The following is a 24102-nucleotide window of genomic DNA, read 5'->3' on the forward strand; positions in this document are numbered from 1 at the left end:
TTTATTTATTTATTAATTAGCAGATGCCCTTATCCAGGGTGACTTACAATTGTTACAAGATATCATATTATACATTATTTCACATTATACAGATATCACATTATTTTTTTTACATACAATTACCCATTTATACAGTTGGGTTTTTACTGGAGCAATCTAGGTAAAGTACCTTGCTCAAGGGTACAGCAGCAGTGTCCCCCACCTGGGATTGAACCCACGACCCTCCGGTCAAGAGTCCAGAGCCCTAACCACTACTCCACACTGCTGCCACCTTCCTCACAATTCTTCTGCTTGTTCTTGGTGAAATAACCTTTTTTCTTTCAGACAGAGGGAGTGTTGTGACAGTACCATGAGTCCTGTACTTCTTGATAATAGAAACAATAGTTGAAATTGGGATACTCAAATGCTTGGAAATCTTCTTGTATCCTTCTCCAGCTTTATGACAATAAATAATTTTCTGCCTAAGGTCTTCAGATAGGTCTTTACTTTTTCCCATATTGACTTATTGGTAATGGGATGGGACAGGAGTGTCACACTGCAGACGATGTTGATACTAACCTAATAACTTGAATAACTCATTAAATGAGTACCATGTATATATAGAATTACCCTCATTATCCATTTCAATACTGTTTTTTTAACCTCAAGTGAATATAGGAGTTTGGTTGGGTTTACTGTATTATGCAATGAAATCTATTTTTGGGGGGTTTTAAGAAAGCCTCTATACAAATCTAGAGGGTGGATAATGAAAGCAAGTTCTTGTGCGATGCTTAAAAAGTTAACTTCTGTACTTTAATTAGCATTTTGGTGTTAAAAAGAGTTTTTATTCTTAGATCGGAATAAGCTGGTTTAGGCTTGATTTGGTCCTGTACTTCTTGGGCTCTTTATTCCAAGTCGAGGATTGGTTTTGCTTTCAATCCCGCACTAAGCCCTAATTTACATTCGGTTCTTGTTATCCTAAAAAAAAAAGTATTTCGTTTCCAATTCCGTTTGTTCACTTGCTTTTCCCCAAAGCTGAAGAAACATTAGGATAAAAGATGAGGCTCACTACTAATAATGCAATCAAGATCCTACAACAGTTAAATCATGAAGGCCCTTCCCCTTACAGCCACTGACTTGGATCTGTGAGGAAAACCAAGCTTTGTGCAAGATCTTTCCAAAGCTGTTTTCAATGGTTTGTGCCCATTCCTATTCACAGTGCTTAAGTAGGGCTGGAAGAATGCCATAGAGATTTAGTTTTCTTCATTTAAGTTCTAATTGCTTGGTCAGGACCTGTTGTCCCACTGCATTTTATTAACTATCCGAGTTAAAGAAAAAAAGGAGTGCAAAAGAAAAAAGTGAGAAAACCTCATATGCACTCAGAATGTATTTGGAAGCAGTATAACATGCAAATCACAACTCTGTACAATGATAAATACTGTATGGTTTTGTATCTTGAACTTTGTGTCAAAGGACTGAATCCCAAAAAGTATTAATTCAGTGGTAGGGCAAGTGAGGCATGAAATTCCAACATCTCTCCAGTAGTTTCCTAACATTTATTCTTTTAACTTTGGGGACTCAAACTGTGAAGTTGTCTAGCAGTCCTCTACTACAAATCACTGTCTCTGTACCGCAGCCTTTTGATGAAAGTGTAGCGGCACCAAAATATGTGTACAGATTTCCTTGTTTGTAATGTACACTTCACTAGTGGCAGTGACTTAGTGGAAAGGATTTACCCCCAGGAAAAAAACTTTACAAAGGGAAATCTAAATACTATGTTAAATGCTAAAGAGACTTTATTTAGCACACAGGTGTCTATTTGAATTATCTTTACAGTCTTCGGGGCACACTGCAGTTGAGTTTGCAGGATCAGGGCTAACCTTAACTCTACACATTTTCTCAAGGTCAACCCTGGATGCATGGAATGCAGCATTTTCTTTAAACTCTGCTGTTTGAGAAATGATGTAGGACCCTGACTTGTAACAGTAATCTCTTCCCTCACTACAACCTTGCCTAGCGATAAATTCAACTTACTGGAAAGAATAACAGTCAAGTCATGACCTTGATCCTGGTAATGATCTCCACATGAAGTTAATATACCTGTGACAGGTTCTTTAATAACAAATGCTGCTGTAATAGATCAAAGCAATTTAAAATGCTCACTTGTACTTTTGCCATGCTTCCACAATGCTTTACTGCAGTGTTTTCCATAGTATGCTTTTTTTAGGGCAGGTAGGTAAGATGAATAATATAGCAAAGGAGTAAAAGGCATTTTATTTCAAATAGTGTTTACATACATGTGTTCATATTAACTTAGCATTTACTTTAGTGCAGCATTTATAAACTGATACAGGGTGTTCATGGAGTTCTTAAATTAACATAGTAAAAAAAAAAAATCCTTATAGGTTAATTACACCAAAGACATTGCTGAAGTACTTAATACAACTTAATGCAACTCCGGACATTTCCAAAAGAATTTCGGTTAAGGATGGGTGAGAAAATATTTTGTTAAATATACAGCACATAAAAACTCTGCAGCAACGTTGGGAACTGGAACAACTATTTACTGGCCTATAACTGGGCACCCAGCTGGTATATAAAATCCCATACAGGCCTACAGACACATACATTTAAGTCTGTAGCCAAACAAACAGTTGACTTTATATCTTTACAGTGAAGAGATTTTGAACAGACTTATTTTATCATTGGAGCAGCTTAACTAGCTCCTCAACCAGCACCAATTCTCCTGAACCAGCAAGACCAGCTACAAACCAGCAATAAAACAGTTCTGTTGAGCATACACCAATCCCATTTTCTCCATTCTCTTGTTGCTTTGGTCATTCTAAATCTTTAGAACTGGCAGACCCAGTTAAAGTATAACTTCCTCTAAAGAGGCTGAGGTCAATAAAGTAATTGGGCTTGATCATCAAAGATATTTACTCCAAATTGTCATTCGCATTACTTATGTAAAAAAACAAACAAACAAAAAAACAAACACCATTTACAATTCTAAAACAAATAAGAAACAAAAAGGACAACTCACAAGCTGCTAAATGATATTATTCATTGGATGTGCTTTTACTATCTGAAAATATCATGCTAACAATGGGTTGGAGTAATCAGCTTTGAGAATCCAGCCCACTGTCTTGTAATGTATCATGCTTATGCATTAACATAGGAAGCATTGGGTCCTAGCATGGGGTCAGTCTTTCGTTCTGAATATCATGTAGTTCTAAAAGGAAACCGTTTACTTTATCAGTTTTATAGGGATATTGCTCATGAGATAAAAAAAATATACATTTTTAGTGCCTCATGAGGCAAGTGTCGAAATCGTCCACCGCCACATCACCTACACACATGCTTTTTGCTCAGAGGTACCATATAATATGCCATACTGTACCTGTGTGGTAGCAATATTGGATCCATCTGTGACCTCCACAGTCATGTTGTACATGGACCTGAGTTCTGCATCCAATGGCTTTGCAATAACAATCGTTCCCACTCCTTTTTCAATGTCAAACATGCTGTCGTAGTTTCCACCTGATAATGTTTTAAAAAAAAAAATCATGACTGGAGACAGTATTGCTTTTTGAAAAATAATATTTAAAAAACCCACAACAATGTCATTGCAATAATCCTACAACAATGTGCATATAACTTATTGTTTGTAATAACCTACAAACTAAATCCATATTGACTGAGAAATGTGATTCAATTTTTTTTTTTTTAAGAAAATAACACACAGGGTTTGTTATTTCCAGTGAATTCATTTTTCATTAAAAAACAAATTGATAAAAACTCATGCCATGTGCATTCACTTTCAAAGGGAAGATCATAATTGAAAAGCACCTGGGCACTCAAATTCATTCACTCATGGGATTTCGACAAACTGTACACCAGTCTGTTCAATATTCTTGGGCTGATGTTACTGAGATTGTAGAAAAAAAGATATTAAAAAACACTATTATGTATAAATTAATATCACTGAAATATTATATAAATATCATCACTGATTCAGGAACTCTATGTGATGTGACTCTTGAACAGTCATGCCTTAAAACATGCCTTTTCCCAATTTCTATACTCTTGAAAGAGTGAAATGTATAATGCATGAATGTCTACTTCATATAAACAAACCCCCAAAAAAACAAGTGAAATGCAATCTGGTTCGGGTCACTTATAGGGTTTTAATAGTAAAGTCAGCCAGTTTAAAATTCAATCTGTCAACCTAACATGTCTTTATTTATTTTTGTTTTATTAACGTAGTTGTAACGAAAAAGAACAAAAGCCACTGTACTGGAATTCAATCTGATCTATTGTAAATTGTATTCCTGTACAGATTCCTAAACCAATCTGGAGAAATGTACACCCAATGCTAAAATACAGGCAAGAAGGTCATTTTATTTCTTACCTCTGTGTAATATAATAATGAAACAAAGATTCAATGCTGTGGGCATTAACTACTAGCTAACTAACTTTGGCAATAGTTTAGCCTCACACAGTTTTATTTTGTTTTAAGTATTAATGCTATCCGTAAGACCCTCAAGATTAACAAAACTAATTACTCCTTATTTAATGTGTACACAATGGTATTAATGCTGTTTGCATTAACTTGCATGCACTTATAATTTCCCCCAAAAGTTCCCCTCCACCTTTAAATGTAATTCCATTTTGGGCTCACTCATGCTGCACAAGCAGAATATAGGATTCGAATACACCAGTTTAAGAGTTTTGATTTTTTTTTTTATCAATCTTTTCTAAAACCTTGAAAGTTCTTAACTTTAGCAGTGTCCAATACCACATCAAAAGAAGAAGAGTTATTTTATTTCCAGGCACAGTCTCTCAGAGCCAGTGTATTAATTTAACAATTCATTAAAAACAAGTTGTCTTTCAAAAGAAAGGTTTCCGGGGGATGATGACATGATGACATCAAAAGAGGTTCAAAAGTGCCTAATTCACATTATTTTTCCTTCCTGGCTGCATTGGTCCTATAGCAGTGATTTATACCACAAATTGTAATGTCTTCTACAGTGTGGTAATTTCTGTTAAAATGTCTGGCAACACGAGATGTAGAGGTGTTCTTATACTTTGTAAATGTTCCATGAATCGATGACACTATGTAACACAATTTTTGTTCCTGGGTAGTAAGTGTTATTTCCTAATTGCTTATGCCTCAAAAGTATAGAAAATGGCTATTATTCCCCACAAACTTTGCTTTTGTGACCAGACAGTGATATTTTGAAATTTACCGTGAGAAATTTCCAGTGAGAAAACGGGCGAATTTGTGTCTTTTCGTTCACATAAAGTCAGAAAAAAACAACATATGAATCCAAATTAACGTGTATTTATACTAAAGTAATACAAAAATGACTACAAAAGATTTAGAAGTGAGTAGTTTTTCGAGATTTACGATTATACTGTAAATCACTTTCATGAATCAGCCCCCAAATGTAGTCTTCCATCATGTTCTCGTTATACTGTCCTTGGTAGCGGCGTTCAAAGTCCAGTATATCCTGGTGGAAGCGCTCGCCTTGCTCTTCCGAGTACGCTCCCATGTTCTCCTTGAATTTATCAAGATGAGCATCAAGGATATGGACTTTGAGGGACATCCTATAGCCCATTGTGTCGTAGTTCTTCACCAGAGTCTCAACCAGCTCTACATAGTTTTCGGCCTTGTGATTGCCCAGGAAGCCCCGAACCACTGCGACAAAGCTGTTCCAAGCCGCTTTCTCCTTACTAGTGAGCTTCTTGGGGAATTCATTGCACTCCAGGATCTTCTTTATCTGTGGTCCGACGAAGACACCGGCTTTGACCTTTGCCTCAGACAGCTTAGGGAAGAAGTCTTGAAGGTACTTGAAGGCTGCCGACTCCTTATCTAGAGCGCTGACAAATTGTTTCATAAGGCCCAATTTGATGTGCAGTGGTGGCATCAGCACCTTCCGGGGGTCCACCAGTGGCTCCCACTTGACGTTGTTCCTCCCCACAGAGAAATCGGTCCGCTGTGGCCAGTCCCGCCTGTGGTAGTGCGCCTTGGTGTCCCTGCTGTCCCAAAGGCAAAGATAGCAGGGAAACTTGGTAAAACCGCCTTGGAGACCCATCAGGAATGCCACCATTTTGAAGTCTCCTATGACCTTGATGCCATCTCAGAAAAATGCAGATATGTATCCACTTAGGCAGTTGGAACTAAACTGAACTGGTGGGCTTAAGGCCCCTGTATTTATACTACTATTTATATTACTGGAAAGTTCTAGAAGTTACTCCAAGTTTACTCAGCACTGAATCTATCTGGAATGTTCTGGAAAATAGGTAAATTTCTAAATATCACTGTCCTGGTCACAAAAGCAAAGTTTGTGGGGAATAACAGCCATTTTCTATACTTTTGAGGCATAAGCAATTAGGAAATAACACTTACTACCCAGGAACCAAAAAAAAATAAAAAATTGTTACACCGTGTGAGCTAAACGCTGTTTTGTTTCTCCAATGTACAGTTTGTTACACTTCACACAACCAATGCAGTATACTATTCCTTTACTGGTGCAAGTAAAATTCTCATGAATAGTGAATGAAGATTTTGCCCCTTTGATTACTGTGTTGTTGTGGAAGTATTTACGTGGCACAGCACAACCTGTTGCATGGAAATGAGCCTTTAAATTGGTCACAACTAGGACGCATGTTACTATGGACTAAATATTCTAAAATTGTAGCTGTAGAGGGATCTTGTTGGAGAATACTAACATTTCTTTGTATGATATGTTGTATCTTCTTGGTCACCGGATGGCAGGTAAGAACTAAGGGGATACGATTATTAGTATTCCGAGTGTTGCTTTTGTACAAAAGCATCCTTTCTGTTTATTGTAGCTGTACGTAACTGAGCTTCTCTCATGGTTGTGTCTGGGAAACCACAGTTTCTGAAAAATGCACACATTTAATTTGTTTTGTTTTAAAAATCACTGTCATCATTGCAAATGCGTCTCAGTCTTAATGATTGGGAGTACGGAATGGAGTCATGATACGCTTTAGAACATGAAGAGTCAGTGTACAAGCAATGAATGGGTTTATTAAAGTAGACCAGGAAATGGTAGGGTTAAAGCTTCTTTTTGTAGTCAAATTATTGATCTTGGCTCTGAGATTTTACAGAGGGAAGTAGTAAGGAGATATACCCTTTGGGCTTAATTAGCGCTGCATCTCATTAAAAAAAAAAGAAGTGACTTTTATTGGTAGGATACTTCATAAAATTTTACAACTGTATTTCTGCATGGTATTTTTGCAGTTTTCCCACACTTCTCATGGTTATACTATGCATTTACCATAGTTTACCCTGGTTTGCCATGTTTATTAACATGCTTTTCAAACATCGTTATTCTTTACAATGCTTACCTATGTTTTACCGTGTTTCACTATGCTTTATTACAATTTGCTATGCTTTTACTATGGTAAAGTTTTATAAGGGATTGTCGGTGTATTATCAAAATAGTGTACAGCACGTGTTTGGTTTTCCTTAGGGTCATTTGGCATTTCAAATGCCTTAATTGCAATTTCTTCTGTGCTTTAAATGTGGCATGATTTAGGTTACTGAGTTTTGATGGTAAAGTATTTTTTCTCCTGTCCTTCCTATGGTGTTGCTACTATGGAAGCCATCTCAATGTGTCTTGGTTATATCCTGACAGCATTGCATATTACTGCAGATGGCATAGTCTTAAAATTGGTACCTTAAACCAGAGGATGGGTAAGTTTAATAGCAGAACGCCTTTATTATCAATTTGTTCTGTGTTCTTTGCTGAGAATGAGATCAATGAAATCACTATTATAAATACTGATAGCATCCTTAATGAAGGACAATAAGAACAGACTAAATAGTAATTATCTGACGCAAAAACTACTCAAATTGTTCGTTTTGTAATGTAGTACATTTATAAAGCTGCTATAAGTATAGCTTTGGTAATGCCAGCCTGAATGTAAAAAATAAAATAAAACATATACAACAACGTATCATCTCTCTCTACAGAGAAAGCTCAATATCCTTGGAAGAAGATTTAACATTTGCGTTTCTTTGAATAAACGGGGGAGGGGTTTACTATTAGGCACTAAAAGGCTTATTTTAATAAGCTGTTTTCAAACATAGTCCATCTCATCACCTAAAGACATCCTCATTATGCAGATTGTTTTCCTGGAATGGAGAAATCCTTGGCTAAAGAATTCAAATGCGGAGAGTAATTTTAGTTCCAACTGTGAGACCGTTTGTTTCTGAAATCATACCATGACAACCAGCCTTAATTAAATGCCAGTGCCATTTTCACAACATAAATTGATTTTAAATAACTAAATTACCCAGCCTTTTCTGACTATAAGCACTCAGCTGAGTATGTTTATTGACGTCTGCTGCCGCAATTGTTATTCAAAAATTGTTATTCATTTTTTTAAAGGTCCTGACGATTCATTTTTTTGAAAACTCAAAACATCAGTTAAGTGAAGATTACAACAGTATGTATATATTTTTTTCAAAAGGTTTCAATGTTGTTTTTTATGTAAATATGTTTTTCTAAGGGTAAACATTATTCAACGTCATCAACATTTTCAAAACAATGCCAATGTCATCACCATTTGTCTATTGTCAAACGAAGTAAAACATTCATATATCAAGGGGTAATTAATGTCCTAATGTAAAGATCCAAATCACTCAACAAAGAAATCGGTTAACCGTCTTGTGGGACTTTTTTTATATGGTGATTAAAAGCTAAATTAATGCAACACTTTTTGGCAAGTACATGCTAGGCTTTGTCATTTCAGCAACACATACAGTTTCGGTTAAAGGCACAGTTAATTAAATATTTGGTCTGTTTTTTTTTTTTTTTTTTGGTTTTGTTTTAAAGCATGGTAGATTAAGATAGCTTCCTACATAAAATCTAAGCTAATTTTTAATTCAGTTTAATTTACAGTAGTCTGAATTTTCGATCACATTACAAGGATCGTCCAGAAACATATGTCAGGCAGAATCTGCAGCCACATCATATTAGTGCTTCCATCACAATAAAACCAGAAGCATACAACAGGTCTGAACTGCATCTGGGTTACGTTTAGGACGTCTGGTTTTTGGTTTTAACTGATAAAAAACGACAAAACACCTTTGATACCAAAAAAAAGAAATCGGTGTATATCCAATAAACACCGGAAAAACAGTGGGAATGGTTACTCAATTCACATAACCATTATATAAAAGAATATATATATATATATATATATATATATATATATATATTAATTCCCCAGTGCAGTTGGGCAATGTCCCTCCTTCCTGACTTGTATCTCACACTGATTCGTTCTGAATACTTTAAACCCAATTTAATTGTTTAATTAAAAGTCTTTTGTTTTCCCTGCACATCCTGACTCTGAGTCTCCTGAGGCGTTATCCCACTTCTCTGACACCAAATGTGACAGACTGACCAAGGTAAGGAGACTCAGAGTCAGGATGTGCATGGAAAATAAGACTTTTAATTAAACAAAATACACAAAACAAAAGGCACAATGGCCAACCAAAAAGACAAACACAAAAACAGGCTTTAAACAAACTATACCAAGAAAACCACTCACTCTCCCACACAGGTCTTCTCACTCTCACAAACACTCACCCATAACATACCCAACCACTCCCCTTTATACAGGTGCCTGGGCTAATTGGGCAATTCGCACCTCATTAGCCCAGGCACATTCCACACATTCCTCACACAAACTCACTCATATCCACTCTAAACAATACAAAACCACCACAAAATAGGCTGCACCCCATCACAGTAAGATAGCTGGAGATCCACAAAGTCAAATATAGGATTTATTATCCCATGTAGGGGATGTAAAGTGGAGTCACGTATTTGTTTACATGTGTTACAATTCAGGAGATCAAAACAACAAACACCCCTATATTTAGTATAACAACAATTTTATTGAACAGATTTGTGAAAACGAAAGGCATGGAAATGACAACGGTTCCCCAAAACCTGATCCTTGTGTCTTTTTTGTTTACAAATTAACCCCTGCGTAGAGGCATCTAAAATGTAGTATTTATATCATTTGTGATATGTCTGTTACGGACATACTTTGTGTTTGATTCCTTTCTTCTATTTGTCCAAGACCCAAATTGGCTTACTTTTAAATGTGACATTAACTTTTAAAAATACATTGTTGGGTATCACTGATACCTCATCCAGCACCGATTAAAACTGGTATCCACTATAGGCTGCTGACAAAAGAAGAGTTTATAAGAGGATTACAGATCTGCTATTATCCCATGACACACTCGTTGCTTCTTGCGGTATACTGTCATCGTTGTAACTGTTATCATATATACTAAACCCTCATTAATTGCTTGCTTAAGTCTATAATTGCTGAGAAAACCTAATTAATGTTGTATATCAAAGCACTCAGGAATACGCTGAAGTCTTCTCCAGAGCCCCATCAGAAGAAGGCTGTTGCAAACTTAAGATTTTTTTTAATTGATTTACTTTAGAAATGTTCTAAGAGAAACAAGCAATTCTGGAGCGGCTTTTTGAAGAATGGAATTCCATCTCTTAATGAGAAAAATCTGCATTAAAATAAAGCCAGGGAAGGGATTTGGTCCCTGGCTGACAGAAAATGTTCTCCCAGAGAAAAATGAAACTCCTTCAAACAAAGGGGCTATTAAACAGTCCACTGAAGATATACATTGCATAGAAATCTTGAGCATTGTTATAATCCCTCTAAAATCATTGTTCAATCAGTCAAAGAAAAAATATACAATAACAACAAATATTTTTTATTTCAAAACCATGGTACCTTGCTGATTATGATCAAGATGAACAGTGTAGCAAGGACCGGTTGTGATGCACACCAAGTTTCTGAAACTCCATAGTCTGCCCACCAACATTTATATAAGTTGAACTTGTTTTGGCTATATATCAATTTATGTCATATATGTCAATTTTTTACGTTACGTACTGTGTATGGAAAACTACAAAACGATATGCAATTCAATATGTTAACGTAACATTATTCAGCTGGTTTCTTTGGACTTTATGAAGCAAAATGTGTTAATTATATAGGGTGATGTGAAATTTGACTAGTTATACTGTATGTACCTGCTCTTCAAGTTTGGAAGTAAAGAACTGTAAGAAATTACTATACCGTGCTAATGCTTTGCAGATTATTACATCGAAAACAAGACAGTGTCAGTTAACGTGTACGGTACCATATTTGCTTATAGCAAGCTACAATTATAAATGACATCCTTACCTTATTTTGTGATTTTTTTTCCAAGTTTGAAAAATGGTTGAAAAACAAACAAATAAAAAGTTAGTCTTTGCATAGGATTAGAAATGTATGTTTAGAGTGTGAAACACCTCTGGGAGTAAATGTGATAACCTCAATTCATAATAACTGTACAAGTCTGCCTATAATCATAGTTGTAGTATCAAAAAAGTCAGACCAAATATGCTCAAAAAAAGGTAACCAAAATCCAAGGAAGTAGGATCCTATATGGTAGGAACCCATAGTAATGTCTATGTACACATATACAATGGTAGAATACATTGTAGTACGCTACACCCTCCATGGGTGTAGTATCATGCAAGCCCACCTAACCTGGTAAATCAATCAACTAGATTACCTGTTTTCAGCAGAGCTCTTCCCCTGCCTGTTCTGTAATTAAGATTTCAACACTTTTATCAATAACCTGAACTTACTTACTGAACTTTTTTGTTAACAGACACATCTAGGACAGAAAGCAATCTGTTAAAATGAACACAATTACCATGCATGAACCTATTGTATTTTACGTATTGGTGGGAACATACAGATTAGTCGTCATGCGTATTGAGCATTGCTGTTACACACACACACACACATCAATGAATAAACTAAAACAAACATTTAAAAAGATATCGTCAACTACACAATGATGTGGAGAGTGTAAATGAAAAGAGAAATTAAGGGTAAACAGGTTAAAATAAGTTTGTCAGACACAATACATATATATATATATATATATATATATATATATATATATATATATATATATATATATATTATATATATATATATATATATATACACATATATACTGGTCAAACTGGAGATACCTTCTGTGGAACAATTCTGGCCACAAGCTGTCTGAAGAATATAGAACATCTCCCGTGCATGTTTGCCACCTTCAAGGTGAGAAGCGTTAACAGAAAGGGGAAGAAGAAGGAAGAACATGATTTCAGAGAAAGAAAAAGTAAAGACTGAGAAACGAGCAAAGGCAAAGAAGGTCACAAACTGTTTAAAAAGCATGGAAAGCTAGATGTTAATGCAGAAGATGCACTTACTGCTCCAATGCTTTGTGAAGAGAAATGTACTAGTCAAAATGTGAGGGATATTAAGGGAGATTAATTAAGATTCTGCTCCAGTGCAACGCATGCACCAAAATGTTAATGTTCCAAAACTCAGAATACACAAGCCAGATAACGTAAGTGTTACTGCATGCTCCTAAATGGTTTCTTTCTTGTTTAACAACATATTTGCTTTGATGGTCTCAAATCCATGGATAGGAATGAACTACACCACATGGTAAAGGTGTACTTGGTTTTACAAGTATATATGGTAACATTTTATTAAGTATTTCTAACTATACTCTTATCACACTGTAATTGAACATGCCTTTACATAGTAATTACATAGCAAATACACAACTGCATGCAGGAATACAGTTGTTTTACAAAAGATATGCTAGCAACTTCAAACAATTATAATTTTGTAATTAATCATGTTGTTGCATTGTAATTGCCTTGTTACTACGGATTAATGATTGTGTAGTTAGAAACACTTCATGTAAAGTGGTACCATACTTATTTATCTTAAAATAAAGAAAATATGTTTTTAATTGCTGTGCATTTAAATCTAAAAAAAGAAACATTTTAAATGCATATTATAATTGACTTAAAATCATAGCTTTTATAGGAGACACAGCGACTAGGAAGGAGATCATCTGCAGCCTTTGGAACTCCCTTCAAATTCATGTGTCTCCTATAGGTCATGTTAAAAAAAACAATTAACTTCACATTGGAGCTACAGATTACAAAATGTGTGACATTTTAATTATAGAGCATTCCAGGACAGACAGATAGGTGGAACTTGTGTGCAAAAGTCACCCAATATAGTTCCTTTTAATCCCTAACTATTCTTAGACTAGTGTGCACATATAATGATGACAGCAACTTTCTGTGTCAGCTAAAGAATTGCACAAAGATGCCAGAGAAACCCTTTTGCTTCAAACACACAAAAGTGCATTATCAGAGAACTTGCATAACAGTAAGCTAATGTGACTTAATTGTGCCTTGAGGAACTTTTGCCCCAAGAGTTTTGGGGATCGTGGCCTAGTAAACCTGTTTTTGAAGGTTGTTTCTAAGTCTATTGTATTGTTTTGCTTACTGAAGTCATTGCACCATGTGTTGTAATTCACAGACATTGCCTTAAGTTGGAACACACAATCTAACTTTGGTGAACCAAAATGTATTGTATTCCATCAAAGAAATGAAAATATAACCTAGCACCTAGCAGCTAGCAGCTGGAGAATGCAGCTGGATCACATGATGTTGAATGGTCATGTGATGACACAGGCAATGTGGCTGGTCAGGCAAAAGCATGGATGGAGTGGTAACTAAACGGCTAGAATAATGTACACAATTTAACTCATAGTTTAATCTTTGTTGTTGTACTGTATGTCATCCTTTACAGTAAGGAAAGGTGACATAGATTAAACAATAATGAAGATTTTTGTTTTACAACCAAGCATTTGAGACTTACCAGCAATGTCAAACCAAAGGGGGGTTGCTGTGTGTTGCAGGGAGACCACACCTACAATCTCGGTCACTTTGTCACTCTCCATCACTGTGAAGTTGTAGAAGGGCTCATCAAAGCTGAGAGGTTGAGTGGATGGCTGGGGCTTTTTAATCCACTCAATATGCAGACGTGCCGTCGAGGATTTCTGTGGCCGTCCATTGTCTACAGCTTTAATCTGAGTAAAGGAGTAAGAATACCCAGTGGGGTTCTGTAATGTGGGGCCACAAACCCCATAACCTTCACTTCCTTCATAATAATATACTTACACTTACAGATGCTTAATAAGTAAAATGTATTCAAATTCTCCAATTCAATACATTTAGAGTCAAAACATTTGTCATTGAATGTATTTATTTAGTTTCTTTTAGTATTTCTTAATTCAGCACTATAGAGTATGATATTGTTATGAATGACTTATAAATCTATTTAAGTGGTTTTATTTGACCATATTAATTGGTTGGACCCAACAAGCACACACTAAAAACGTAAACATATATAACATGTTCTTAAACTACACAAATAAAGATCACACTAATGTAAAAAAAAAAAAAAACACACGAAAAACAAGCGATATAAATTATTAAAATAATGTGTGTGGCATGTTAGAACAAAATATTGGAAAGGTCCACTAAGATCTAAGTTTAACACCACTGCGCCAAGTGCTACTTCAGCTGCCCCATCTTCAAGTTTACAAGCATTAGAAGTGAGCCACGATGAAACACAGACACTCACTGTTAGGATGTCGTAGCTGCCAGCCGTGAACTGCTTCCGAGAAGACACCATTGCGGTTTTAGGGTCAATAAAGAACTTCCCATCGTCATTCCCCTCAACGATGCTGTAAGAAATCTCTGCATTGGGCCCCTCGTCCTTGTCGTAGGCGAACGGTCGATAGATGGGTTCTCCTCTTTTCTTTCGGTCCCGCTCGGGAAGCTTAATCTGGTAAACCTTTTCAGGGAACTGGGGCTTGTTGTCATTTTCATCCAGGACACGGACCATCAGCCAGACTGTCGACTGCCGGGAAGAGGGCCCTCCATCCATGACTGTCACCTATTTCCGACACAAAACAAAAAATAAATAAACACGGCAGTTAGAATTCAATGCACTTTTTTCATTTCCTAATTACACAAAAAAACGGCATGTCGATACATCTCCAGACAACTGTAACACCTTAGGCTCATTTTTCTTTCATTTCTTGAATCTTGACAGCTAATTAATTTGAACATGCCACATATCTCGGTAATGACTAAGATTCATACAGGAGATACTTCACGGATAAATCAAGGTGGCATTAATAAATCAGAGGAAAAAACAGAAAGAAATGAGCTTTTTCTTTCATATCAATGTTGTTGTTTTTTATTTTATAAATTCACAGCCTTATATTGTCCTGTTGTGGGTAAAGTACAGCATATGCATATCTATTCATTTTAATTAGACATTTACAGATACTTGTGATGAATAAAATATATACCTAAAATGAATTCCAAGCTCCAGATTTATGTTTGCTTATATGAAGAAAAAATAATCCTGCAGAACTGCGCTGAATATTGTTATATCAAATGTTAAAGTAGCTGCAAATGCCATTAATATATATATATATATATATATATATATATATATATATATATATATATATATATATATATTCAATGAAATGCAAAAGAAATGCAATGTTTTAGTAAAAGACAGAGCTAAACAGCACTGCATTGTTCTATACTGAAAACCTAAGGTACTGTACTGCGCTCAAGTGGGGCAATCCCAAAGTAAGTAAGTTACCATGCTACCTGTAATTAGCAATATTAAACCATGGCCGTTTCTTAATTCTATTATATTATCTGACGATGAAGTAACAAGGTCAAAGCTATTTTTCTAGCTATACATTCCTTAAAGGAAATTGAGTGCTTTACTGTGTAAAGGATCTAGTCACTACCCTACACACCGTTTGTTTCATAAAGTTTTTTCTGTCTGGAGACACACCTCTTTAGCAAATAAGGCAGAATTAGCAAAGAATGTGGAGGATTAATTATGCATTTACATTAAAGGGAGCGCTATTTAAATCACAATCGGGTACACAGCACTGAACCTGTGTAGACCAACGACTCAACAGTACGCCTTTCATATTTTATACTTGTTAATGCAATGCCAGTGAAACGCTAAACTCAATTTGTAGAGTACTGTACATAGGATTACTCTCACATGATATTGCTGGACTGTTACTAAACTGTTTCATATTTTGTATTGTTATTGTAATGCCAGCAATAAGATAAACAGGTATTTTCAAAACACCTTCATTTGCAGACTGAACTACAGTGTTAGTGGAAGACTGTAAATAAGACTCTCACAACAGTGCTGGACATTTGATTTCTGAACTGTTGTAATATAAAAGCCTAAATCAGAGGATGATTCAGAATCAGAGCCACAATAAATGTCTTGTTTCAATTTTAAAGCAAATTGTAAAACTGTTGAGATACTTGTGTTGGAATATTGTTTCAAAATTGTATAATGCAACAAAAATAATATATTAAAAGGGTTAATGCGTGGCTGAAGGTTTCTCACTGATAATTTACCCTCTCTCAGTCAAAACGGCAAGTTTCTCAGAGGTGCAATAAGCAAAGCAGTACATATATAGCAATGATGATAGCAACAGACCAGTGAAGCGCTAACAATGGGCCTCCTGTACACCACAGAAAATGTTAACAGTACAAAAGCAACCAAGACAAATGTTTAACTGTACTGTATAAGTAAACAGACCTATTTCCCAGATGTCTGCTCTTCAGAATCTATTTCCCTGAGCTGTTAAAACACTCTTCTCCTTTAGAGTGCTAGCCTTTAGATTGACCAGTTTCTGGCAAAAAAAATGATCCGTAATGTGATTTGGAAACAGTAAACACCTAAATTAATATCTGGAACCAGAACAAATGTGCTGGATCTGCTCAAAGCTCTAGGGGACATAAATTAGAAAATGGTTATAATTGGACTTGGGGTATGACAAGGTATTACTTATGTGATAAATAGGTCTGAAATGAATTTGGTTATGGCAAGAAATTGAAAAGAGTGTAGTGTAAACGTAAATGCACAAGCTTAGCACTATAAAGTACACACATACTATAGCACTGGTTAGAACAAGTGGATGCACACCGAGTAATCAATTGGTAATGCATTGGTAAAGAAAGGGCATGCTGTTTATATGAAACAGTGATCTCACTAGTTTTTAGTTTCAGGTTTTTAGTTTCAGGAGTTTGGCTTAGATGTGTTCTGTATGACTTACAAGACACTTAGCTGGCAAAGGCCAAGATTGATGTTTATCTTGACTATATTAATCCAATGCAATTATTCAGCTTCTGTGATGCTAAATAGGTACACAGTAAATATGTGACAAAAGACACTAGATATTCAAAACATGTAGAGTGTTGTCCAATGGAAGGCCAGCATCAGCTATAGTCAAACGTATTTCATTGCCTTGTGGTTTAAGGTCTGCACATATGAATTAATATATTAATAAACATACTTTGACATGGCATTACATCAGGCGATGCTTCGCTTGTCTACACTTCAGAGGAGAGCGGTCATATTTTAATATATGTAGATGTCTGATTTATATTCTGTTTGCATAGCTGGTAAACAGAGCTGTTTAATATTGAAGATTTTAAACAAAGCTTTGTACCACAAAACGTAATAGCTAATGTACACTGTAGGGTAATTTTGTTGTGCATTATCATAATGAAACATTTATTTTCTAAACTATCTAAAACAGCCAGCAACCATAAAAATGAAGGATCACACTATCTAAATAAAAAAATAAATCTTGTTAGAAAGACTGTAAGATGAACCCTCAATCCCGTTCCCAGTCTAAAAAATCAAAGGTGTCCCAGACTGAAGACAGGCATTACTATTGATCTTACAGTAAATACAATCACAAGACTGATTCAAATAATTAAATAACAAAGCAAAAAATATAATACAAACATATGCAAATGTTGAAGTGACGTTATGGACTTATAGGTGTGTTTTATAAGTAGTTTGTTCCAGTCTGAGGGACAGGAAAAGACAAATGTTTTACTTCCAGCATTACTACTTATTGTTGGGGTTTTAAAATATTTGGTATCACAAATACACAGTTTCGACTCCTAGAACACACCATTATGATAGACAGGTGATTTATTGTAGACATCTTTAAAATGTGATCTTGTTCCAGTGAAAACTCCTTCAATGCTCAGGGTACACTGTATTGTATGGTTCAGATTTTCAAAAAATCTAATACAAAATGTTATTAGCTTTTTTTCTGAAAGGAGAAAACAAAACAAAACACTAATTACAAATATAAAACCAAACCATTTAAGACTACTTAGAACCTCTAAATCAAGTGTCTATTTCTCAGGTGCATTTTTCCTTTATTAAAAAACAAAACAAAATGTGGTAATGAGAAGTAAATGGTTTGAAAATCTACCCATGTTCCATAATGTACAATACAACAACAACAAAAATCAGAAATACAGCCTGTGTCTTTTTGAACCGCCGCTGGTTAACAACGTTTATGTCCTATTACTCAAACCTTTCCATCACAATAACTGAAGGAATGGCGTTGTCTACTGGGAAAGGACCGCTTTGTCAGGGATCATTTCTTTAATAAATACCCTCATTTCCCTGCTGTAAGTACTGAACAGCACACTGTAACTCAAGACACTAACCTACACCAGTCCTTGGCAGCCAGCTGAGCAGAGTTGATGGCAAATAACATGTTTTTGCCTTTACCAGAGATGCCAAATTCTCAAAGGAGAAAATAATAGCATGTGCCAAGCGGAGCGAGGCGGACATTTTTTTTTTTTTTAAGGCCAGTGGCTGCTAGCCCATAGAATTAAATGGTTCTTAGGCTCTGGCTAGCCAATGGCCCCATTTTTGCTGTTCAATCTAAATTTTGGTAATTGTAAACACACAGCATTTAGAAATTAAAAACAAAACAAACAAACAAACAAACAAACAAAAAAAAATACTTCAACACTGATTTTTAATTTTTTTAAATTTGGAATTCTATTTATTCTGGATTTAAATATTAGTAATGAAGAGTGTTTTAGGATCTCGTGCTATCAAACCTGGACTGAAATATTCAACCTCAAAACTTTATAAAAATAACTATCAGAAAATGAAAATCTGTGACACGACAGCTTGTGTGGTGACATCAGACCCGGAAGAAACACACAGACAGCACTGGGGTAAATGAAGCGCTGGTGCGCACGTTTGATAAATGAACAAATAAAAGGTTTAAACAAAACACGAAACACTAGCACAAAATAAACTGCACGTTGGCCACAATAAATAGACAGACAAAACAGTGGACGAACTTCAAACCACTATTGTGCTGAACTGTTTCAGCACAAGTAGCAATTATTAGTGATTCTTTCTCCTTCTCTCTCTCTCCTGTTCCCCACTGCGAACACACCAACACTGTGTGCATGAAACACTCACTCTTTTATGCAGCTAAACCGAGACTCAATTGCTAATCAATAATTCAATTGAATCTCGGCACAGTCTGCACGTAAACTACTTTGTGACACACCTGTGCCCAAATAGTAATACACATTTTATCTGCATGTGAAGTGATTGTTCAATCCCTGTGCCTAAATACAAATATACATTTTAAATCACCCATGCTACACAATACATACCAACAATAACACAACACATAAAACACAAAACGTTATTATTATTTTGATACAACACGTTGTGCATGTTCTGGAGCGCTGGTCACTCTGAAGTACATTTCTGTATGCAGAAAATTATTACAGCAAGAGTTGGGAATCTCGTTTCCATTGTCGCATTTCATTTTATTTCACTGACAATTTTGTAGTAAGCACAGTATTCACGCTGTGCTACACAGTTGTCTTCAAACAGCAGAATGGCCTCAAACACTTCTTTTTCAGCTATGCTGAGATACTTCGTCTGACTTATAGGCATTGAAAAATGCAGCTGCAGGTTGACAAAATTGATAATGATAGCAAGGCAACATTTACACAACAGTTTCTGAAGGACCCCCAAACTGGTTACTAAGCAACCCGGCTCAGAGTTTTTGGTATGTCAGTTAAATGCCAAAATAAACTGTCAGTGAAGTAAAGTATTAAGAACAATTAATTCATTACAAAAATTAAACAGGAAACCACACACACATGGTATTGAAATAGTATTTCATAAACGTTCAAGGAGTATCCATCATTTATTTATTTAATAAAAATCGCAGTATTATACTCCTTTGATGTAGCGGCGTGGCAGAACCTCCAAAATCGTAGCTGCTGTGGCCATCTCTGCTTTACCCCTGGAGGGGGGTACTGACCCCAATACGGAGGAGAGAGACCCCCTGCCAAGGCTGAAACTCCCCAGGTCTCTGCTACAGGTAGGGATTCAGCAGTGTCACAGGCTTGTGAGCTGACACAGAGGCTCAGGGCTCTAAACCACCATCCATCAGCAGAAGACTGGCAACCTCATGTACTCAGGTGACACAAGGTTGGATCCCGGAAGAAGAATATGATGTGTATAATACATGAATGCAGAAGTGGACTGGATTTTAAGTTTCTTGACAGGGGTTAGCTGACGTTGACTGGAGCATTATTATTAATTTCTTAGCAGACGCCCTTATCCAGGGCGACTTACAATTGTTACAAGATATCACATTATTTTTTACATACAATTACAATTGCAGCAGTGTCCCCCACTGGGTATTGAACCTACGACCCTCCGGTCAAGAGTCCAGAGCCCTAACCACTACTCCACACTGCTGCCCTACTTTGACAGTCAGAGCCTATGGCCCTATAGCTGTAGCTTGGTACAATAAGCTGGCTTGTATTAATATCCAAACAGACGTAACACAACATTCATTCAAAACATTCATTCAAAACATCTTTTTTGTACTTCTACAAAATATGACATACAGGGACTTGACATAATGACAGGGAATGTTGGGTGGTTTAACATTGAACATTACATTTTACCGTAGTTCTAAAATCACAGGATAAAAGATACTGTACACTACAGAAGCAGTATCATATACAATCCAAACTGCATTGGCACAAACAGTCCAGCAATTCTGTCAGCTTCTTTATCACTGGTACTGTAATTACGTGCCTTTGGAAGTGTCCTTTAAAAGCCCTCTCTTCTTTCTTTGCTTTGAGTATTTAGGCACTGCAGGGCCACAATGGATTTCCTGTGGCCCTGCAGTGCATCACACAAAACACTGGCAATAAGAAAACTAAATACAACAAAACAAACAAAAAAAAAACAACTTCCTGTGGCATTATTCAGATTGTTTCCAATCTGTCTAGTCAAGCGCGGCTCACTGTCTTGGTCTCAGTCCCTATGGATAAAAAGATGACACTGACTGAAATTTCTGGGTGGGCTGAAATCAGTTGAGGGGATACAGCAACAGGTCTATTAGGCCACTGATTTACAAAGAAACAAAAAAACAACAAAGAGATGGGGCAGTGAACTCTGAAATGCCTCCCGCGCTGATCGATCAGATTTGAGTACTGTTAAACAGAGCAGCTCAGTAAATCTTTGTCCCCCTCAACTTTGCAATGCATTTTGACTTCTGTTTTGACTCCATAATATGTATTAGTGTACACAGCATTGAAAAATGCAACATAACTTTGACAACACAAAGTTTCATTAACTGTTTATGTACGTACTGATACTCATGTACTTGAGTTAACAAATTACCCAATTTATTCATTTACAGTATTTAAGATTTGCATAAATGTTACTTGTAAGTGAATGAGTATACAAAGTTATTAAAAGTCTTTTAGTTCTGAAAATCAGGCCCTTAGATGCTATCATTGAATAAACTGTACACTAAAAAGGCCTGACTTCTGTTACGGTAAAGCTTTGGTTTCTGGTAATCCAACTGCATTCTTTAACGCTTCAGATATTCCTATACTTGTTATAAAATCCTGCAGTACTACTCCTATCAGTGAAACCAGATGTTTTTAAACCATATGTTTCACACAGCAGCTTCTTCTAAAGCATTACCCTTTCTGTATAGTATGTTGTGTTGCCAAAAGTATAATACCCTTCCCTCTATGATTACATGTTGTACTGTATTATGAAAAAGCCTTTTCGTTCTCAAATTAAAACTAGAACTAATAACACAGGGCCTTCTTACTTGTGTTCTAAACAGTTTTTTTTTGTTTGTAGCTGTATAGAGACCACTGTTGACTAAGTAAGGAAAGATACATACGATAGCCTGATGATGCTCTACTTGGAAAGCGCTAACTAAATTCAAAGAAAAAGGGCCGACCCCAGCGCAACTGATGTACAGCACATGTAGTGGTTATGGAATGACTTTTATAAATTAGAAGTAGGGTCTCAAAATATCTAACTTGCAACACACCACTTCCCCACTTGCCATCTTGACATAATATGGCACAATTATGTGTGCAAACTGGGTATTTAAAGTATTAGGGCAGAGGCATTAGGCATTGGAGCCATTATGGAATTTATTCAATAGTACTTATCCAGCCACGATTGGTTAATACAGAAGATGTCATCTGCTATTAGGCATGATAGTCCAACATGGGTGTTGACTATTACAAAGGAATAGAACACTATGCACAGAAACAGGATACACTCTAATAAATAATATACAAATAAATTCATATTTAACTTTGAAGAGCTACTTGTACCACAGTAAAAAGCCACAGGCTAGCATATCGCGGGATGCTACTTTTTACCTCTGCATGCATAGATTATGCTTCCTCTAATTTAGTCTATCAGATCCAAGCAAGCAGTTTATCTGGAGACTATTTTAATTAGGTCAGCCCTCCACGATTTTAATGTGTGAGTTATAAGACAAGTGTGATGCCAGGGGCAGATTTATATCCATCTACCAGACCAGCTTTCTGGGACGGCTGTATTTATTTATAAATCAATATTTTATCTTGTCAGCTCTGGTGTTGGTTTTCTGCTACAACGTTAAAATCATCTTAAATTCAATTACTTGACTATCCACACGGCCGACACAAATATACTGTAACTCTGTTGTATGGTTTACTGGAAGATACCAAGTAACACTAGCAAACTGAAGACATTAATATATCAATCGTGGTGCAATATCCTCAGGGATGTCAATGTATAAAATAAGGGCAGGCAAATGGAAGATTCTAGATTTTTGTGCCAGTCCATACACAACCTACACTGCAATTCTGCAACAAAATGGGAGATAACATCCCTTCTCTTCAACAGAAACGTGCCACAATATACAGTATACTTCAGTTTAGCATACAGTCTCTTGCTCAGGAAAAGGCATGGTTGCATTCAAAAATGTATAATTTAATCCACTGCATAAACCTGGTGTTATTAAGAGTGCTCCAGCTCAAGTACTGAGCAGGTCGCAACTGAAAAAAAAGATCAGAACCAAGGTACAATATGTTGTGCTTTACTGAAATATAAATGGTAACATAAATAGACACTATTAAAGCATTCTTTCCTTCTGTAACAAAGTGAACAAACTTGCCTACTGTAGGTACTGTACTACAAAAAAGGGCTAATTTCACTCCTCAAAGACACTGACTTGTTACATATTTATCATAAACACATCTACAAAAAGTCCTTAGTACAGAAAACGGATTAAATATACTGTGTGTGTCAATCAGTTTAAATCATTTGTACATGTTATACAGTGTCAAGCACATGCATGATCACAGATCAGTCAAACTTTCCAGACTCCAGGCTGCAATTTATTTCAAACTCTATCTGCTAAACTTTGAAGCACAGGCACATTCTCTGAGAGGAATAAAAAAAATGTTCACAGTATACAACTGAGAAGAAACAACTTGGTTGTTCCGTGAAGCTTGCTAATTTTATACTGTTAAAATTCGTGTTTCTTTCTAAAGAATTGATGCTGCCCTGTATTTACTAATGCCTAAAGAGGCATTCTTGCCTCCTCCTTTGAGCTGTAATAGCTAAGCACTGTTCTTATTTAAAATTGTAATCTATAGCTTAATAACTGTCACTTTCTCAATTGGAATTGAACCATGAAAGTCTGTGTAATGGCTGCTGGTCCTCTTACAAAAGCTAACGGTCACATACTTTCCAATGGTCGCGTGAGCAGGAAAGAATGTGTACAGTTTATACTGTGTTCAGACACGAAGATAGACAATCTGCTGTAAATCACCTCTCACTTGTGCCAAAAATTCAACCGGTATGCAGTGCTTGACTTTATTTTAAATGATATGCTTTATAGAAAGTGTAGTATTAACAAAAGATATATGTATATATTCACAGCAATATAAATGT

General features: G+C 36.0%; 1 protein-coding gene across 8 annotated transcripts in view; it reads right to left on the reverse strand.

Moving 5' to 3' along the window:
* The window catches only part of LOC117407088 (protocadherin Fat 3-like), a 178173-nt gene that overhangs the window by 46854 nt on the left and 107217 nt on the right, over positions 1 to 24102 (reverse strand). For 6 of the 8 annotated variants that reach the window (XM_059028491.1, XM_059028489.1, XM_059028487.1 and 3 more), the window contains exons 5-8: positions 14560 to 14874; positions 13792 to 14002; positions 12087 to 12155; positions 3380 to 3519 (exon numbers count right to left, since the gene is read on the reverse strand). In XM_059028491.1, coding sequence (XP_058884474.1) covers positions 3380 to 3519; positions 12087 to 12155; positions 13792 to 14002; positions 14560 to 14874 — 735 coding nt within the window. The remainder of the gene's footprint in view (positions 1 to 3379; positions 3520 to 12086; positions 12156 to 13791; positions 14003 to 14559; positions 14875 to 24102) is intronic. The other 2 variants (XM_059028492.1, XM_059028490.1) reach the window with 1 other exon arrangement.

Source organism: Acipenser ruthenus, chromosome 8, assembly GCF_902713425.1.
Source record: "Acipenser ruthenus chromosome 8, fAciRut3.2 maternal haplotype, whole genome shotgun sequence".
NCBI classification, from domain to species: Eukaryota; Metazoa; Chordata; class Actinopteri; order Acipenseriformes; family Acipenseridae; genus Acipenser; species Acipenser ruthenus.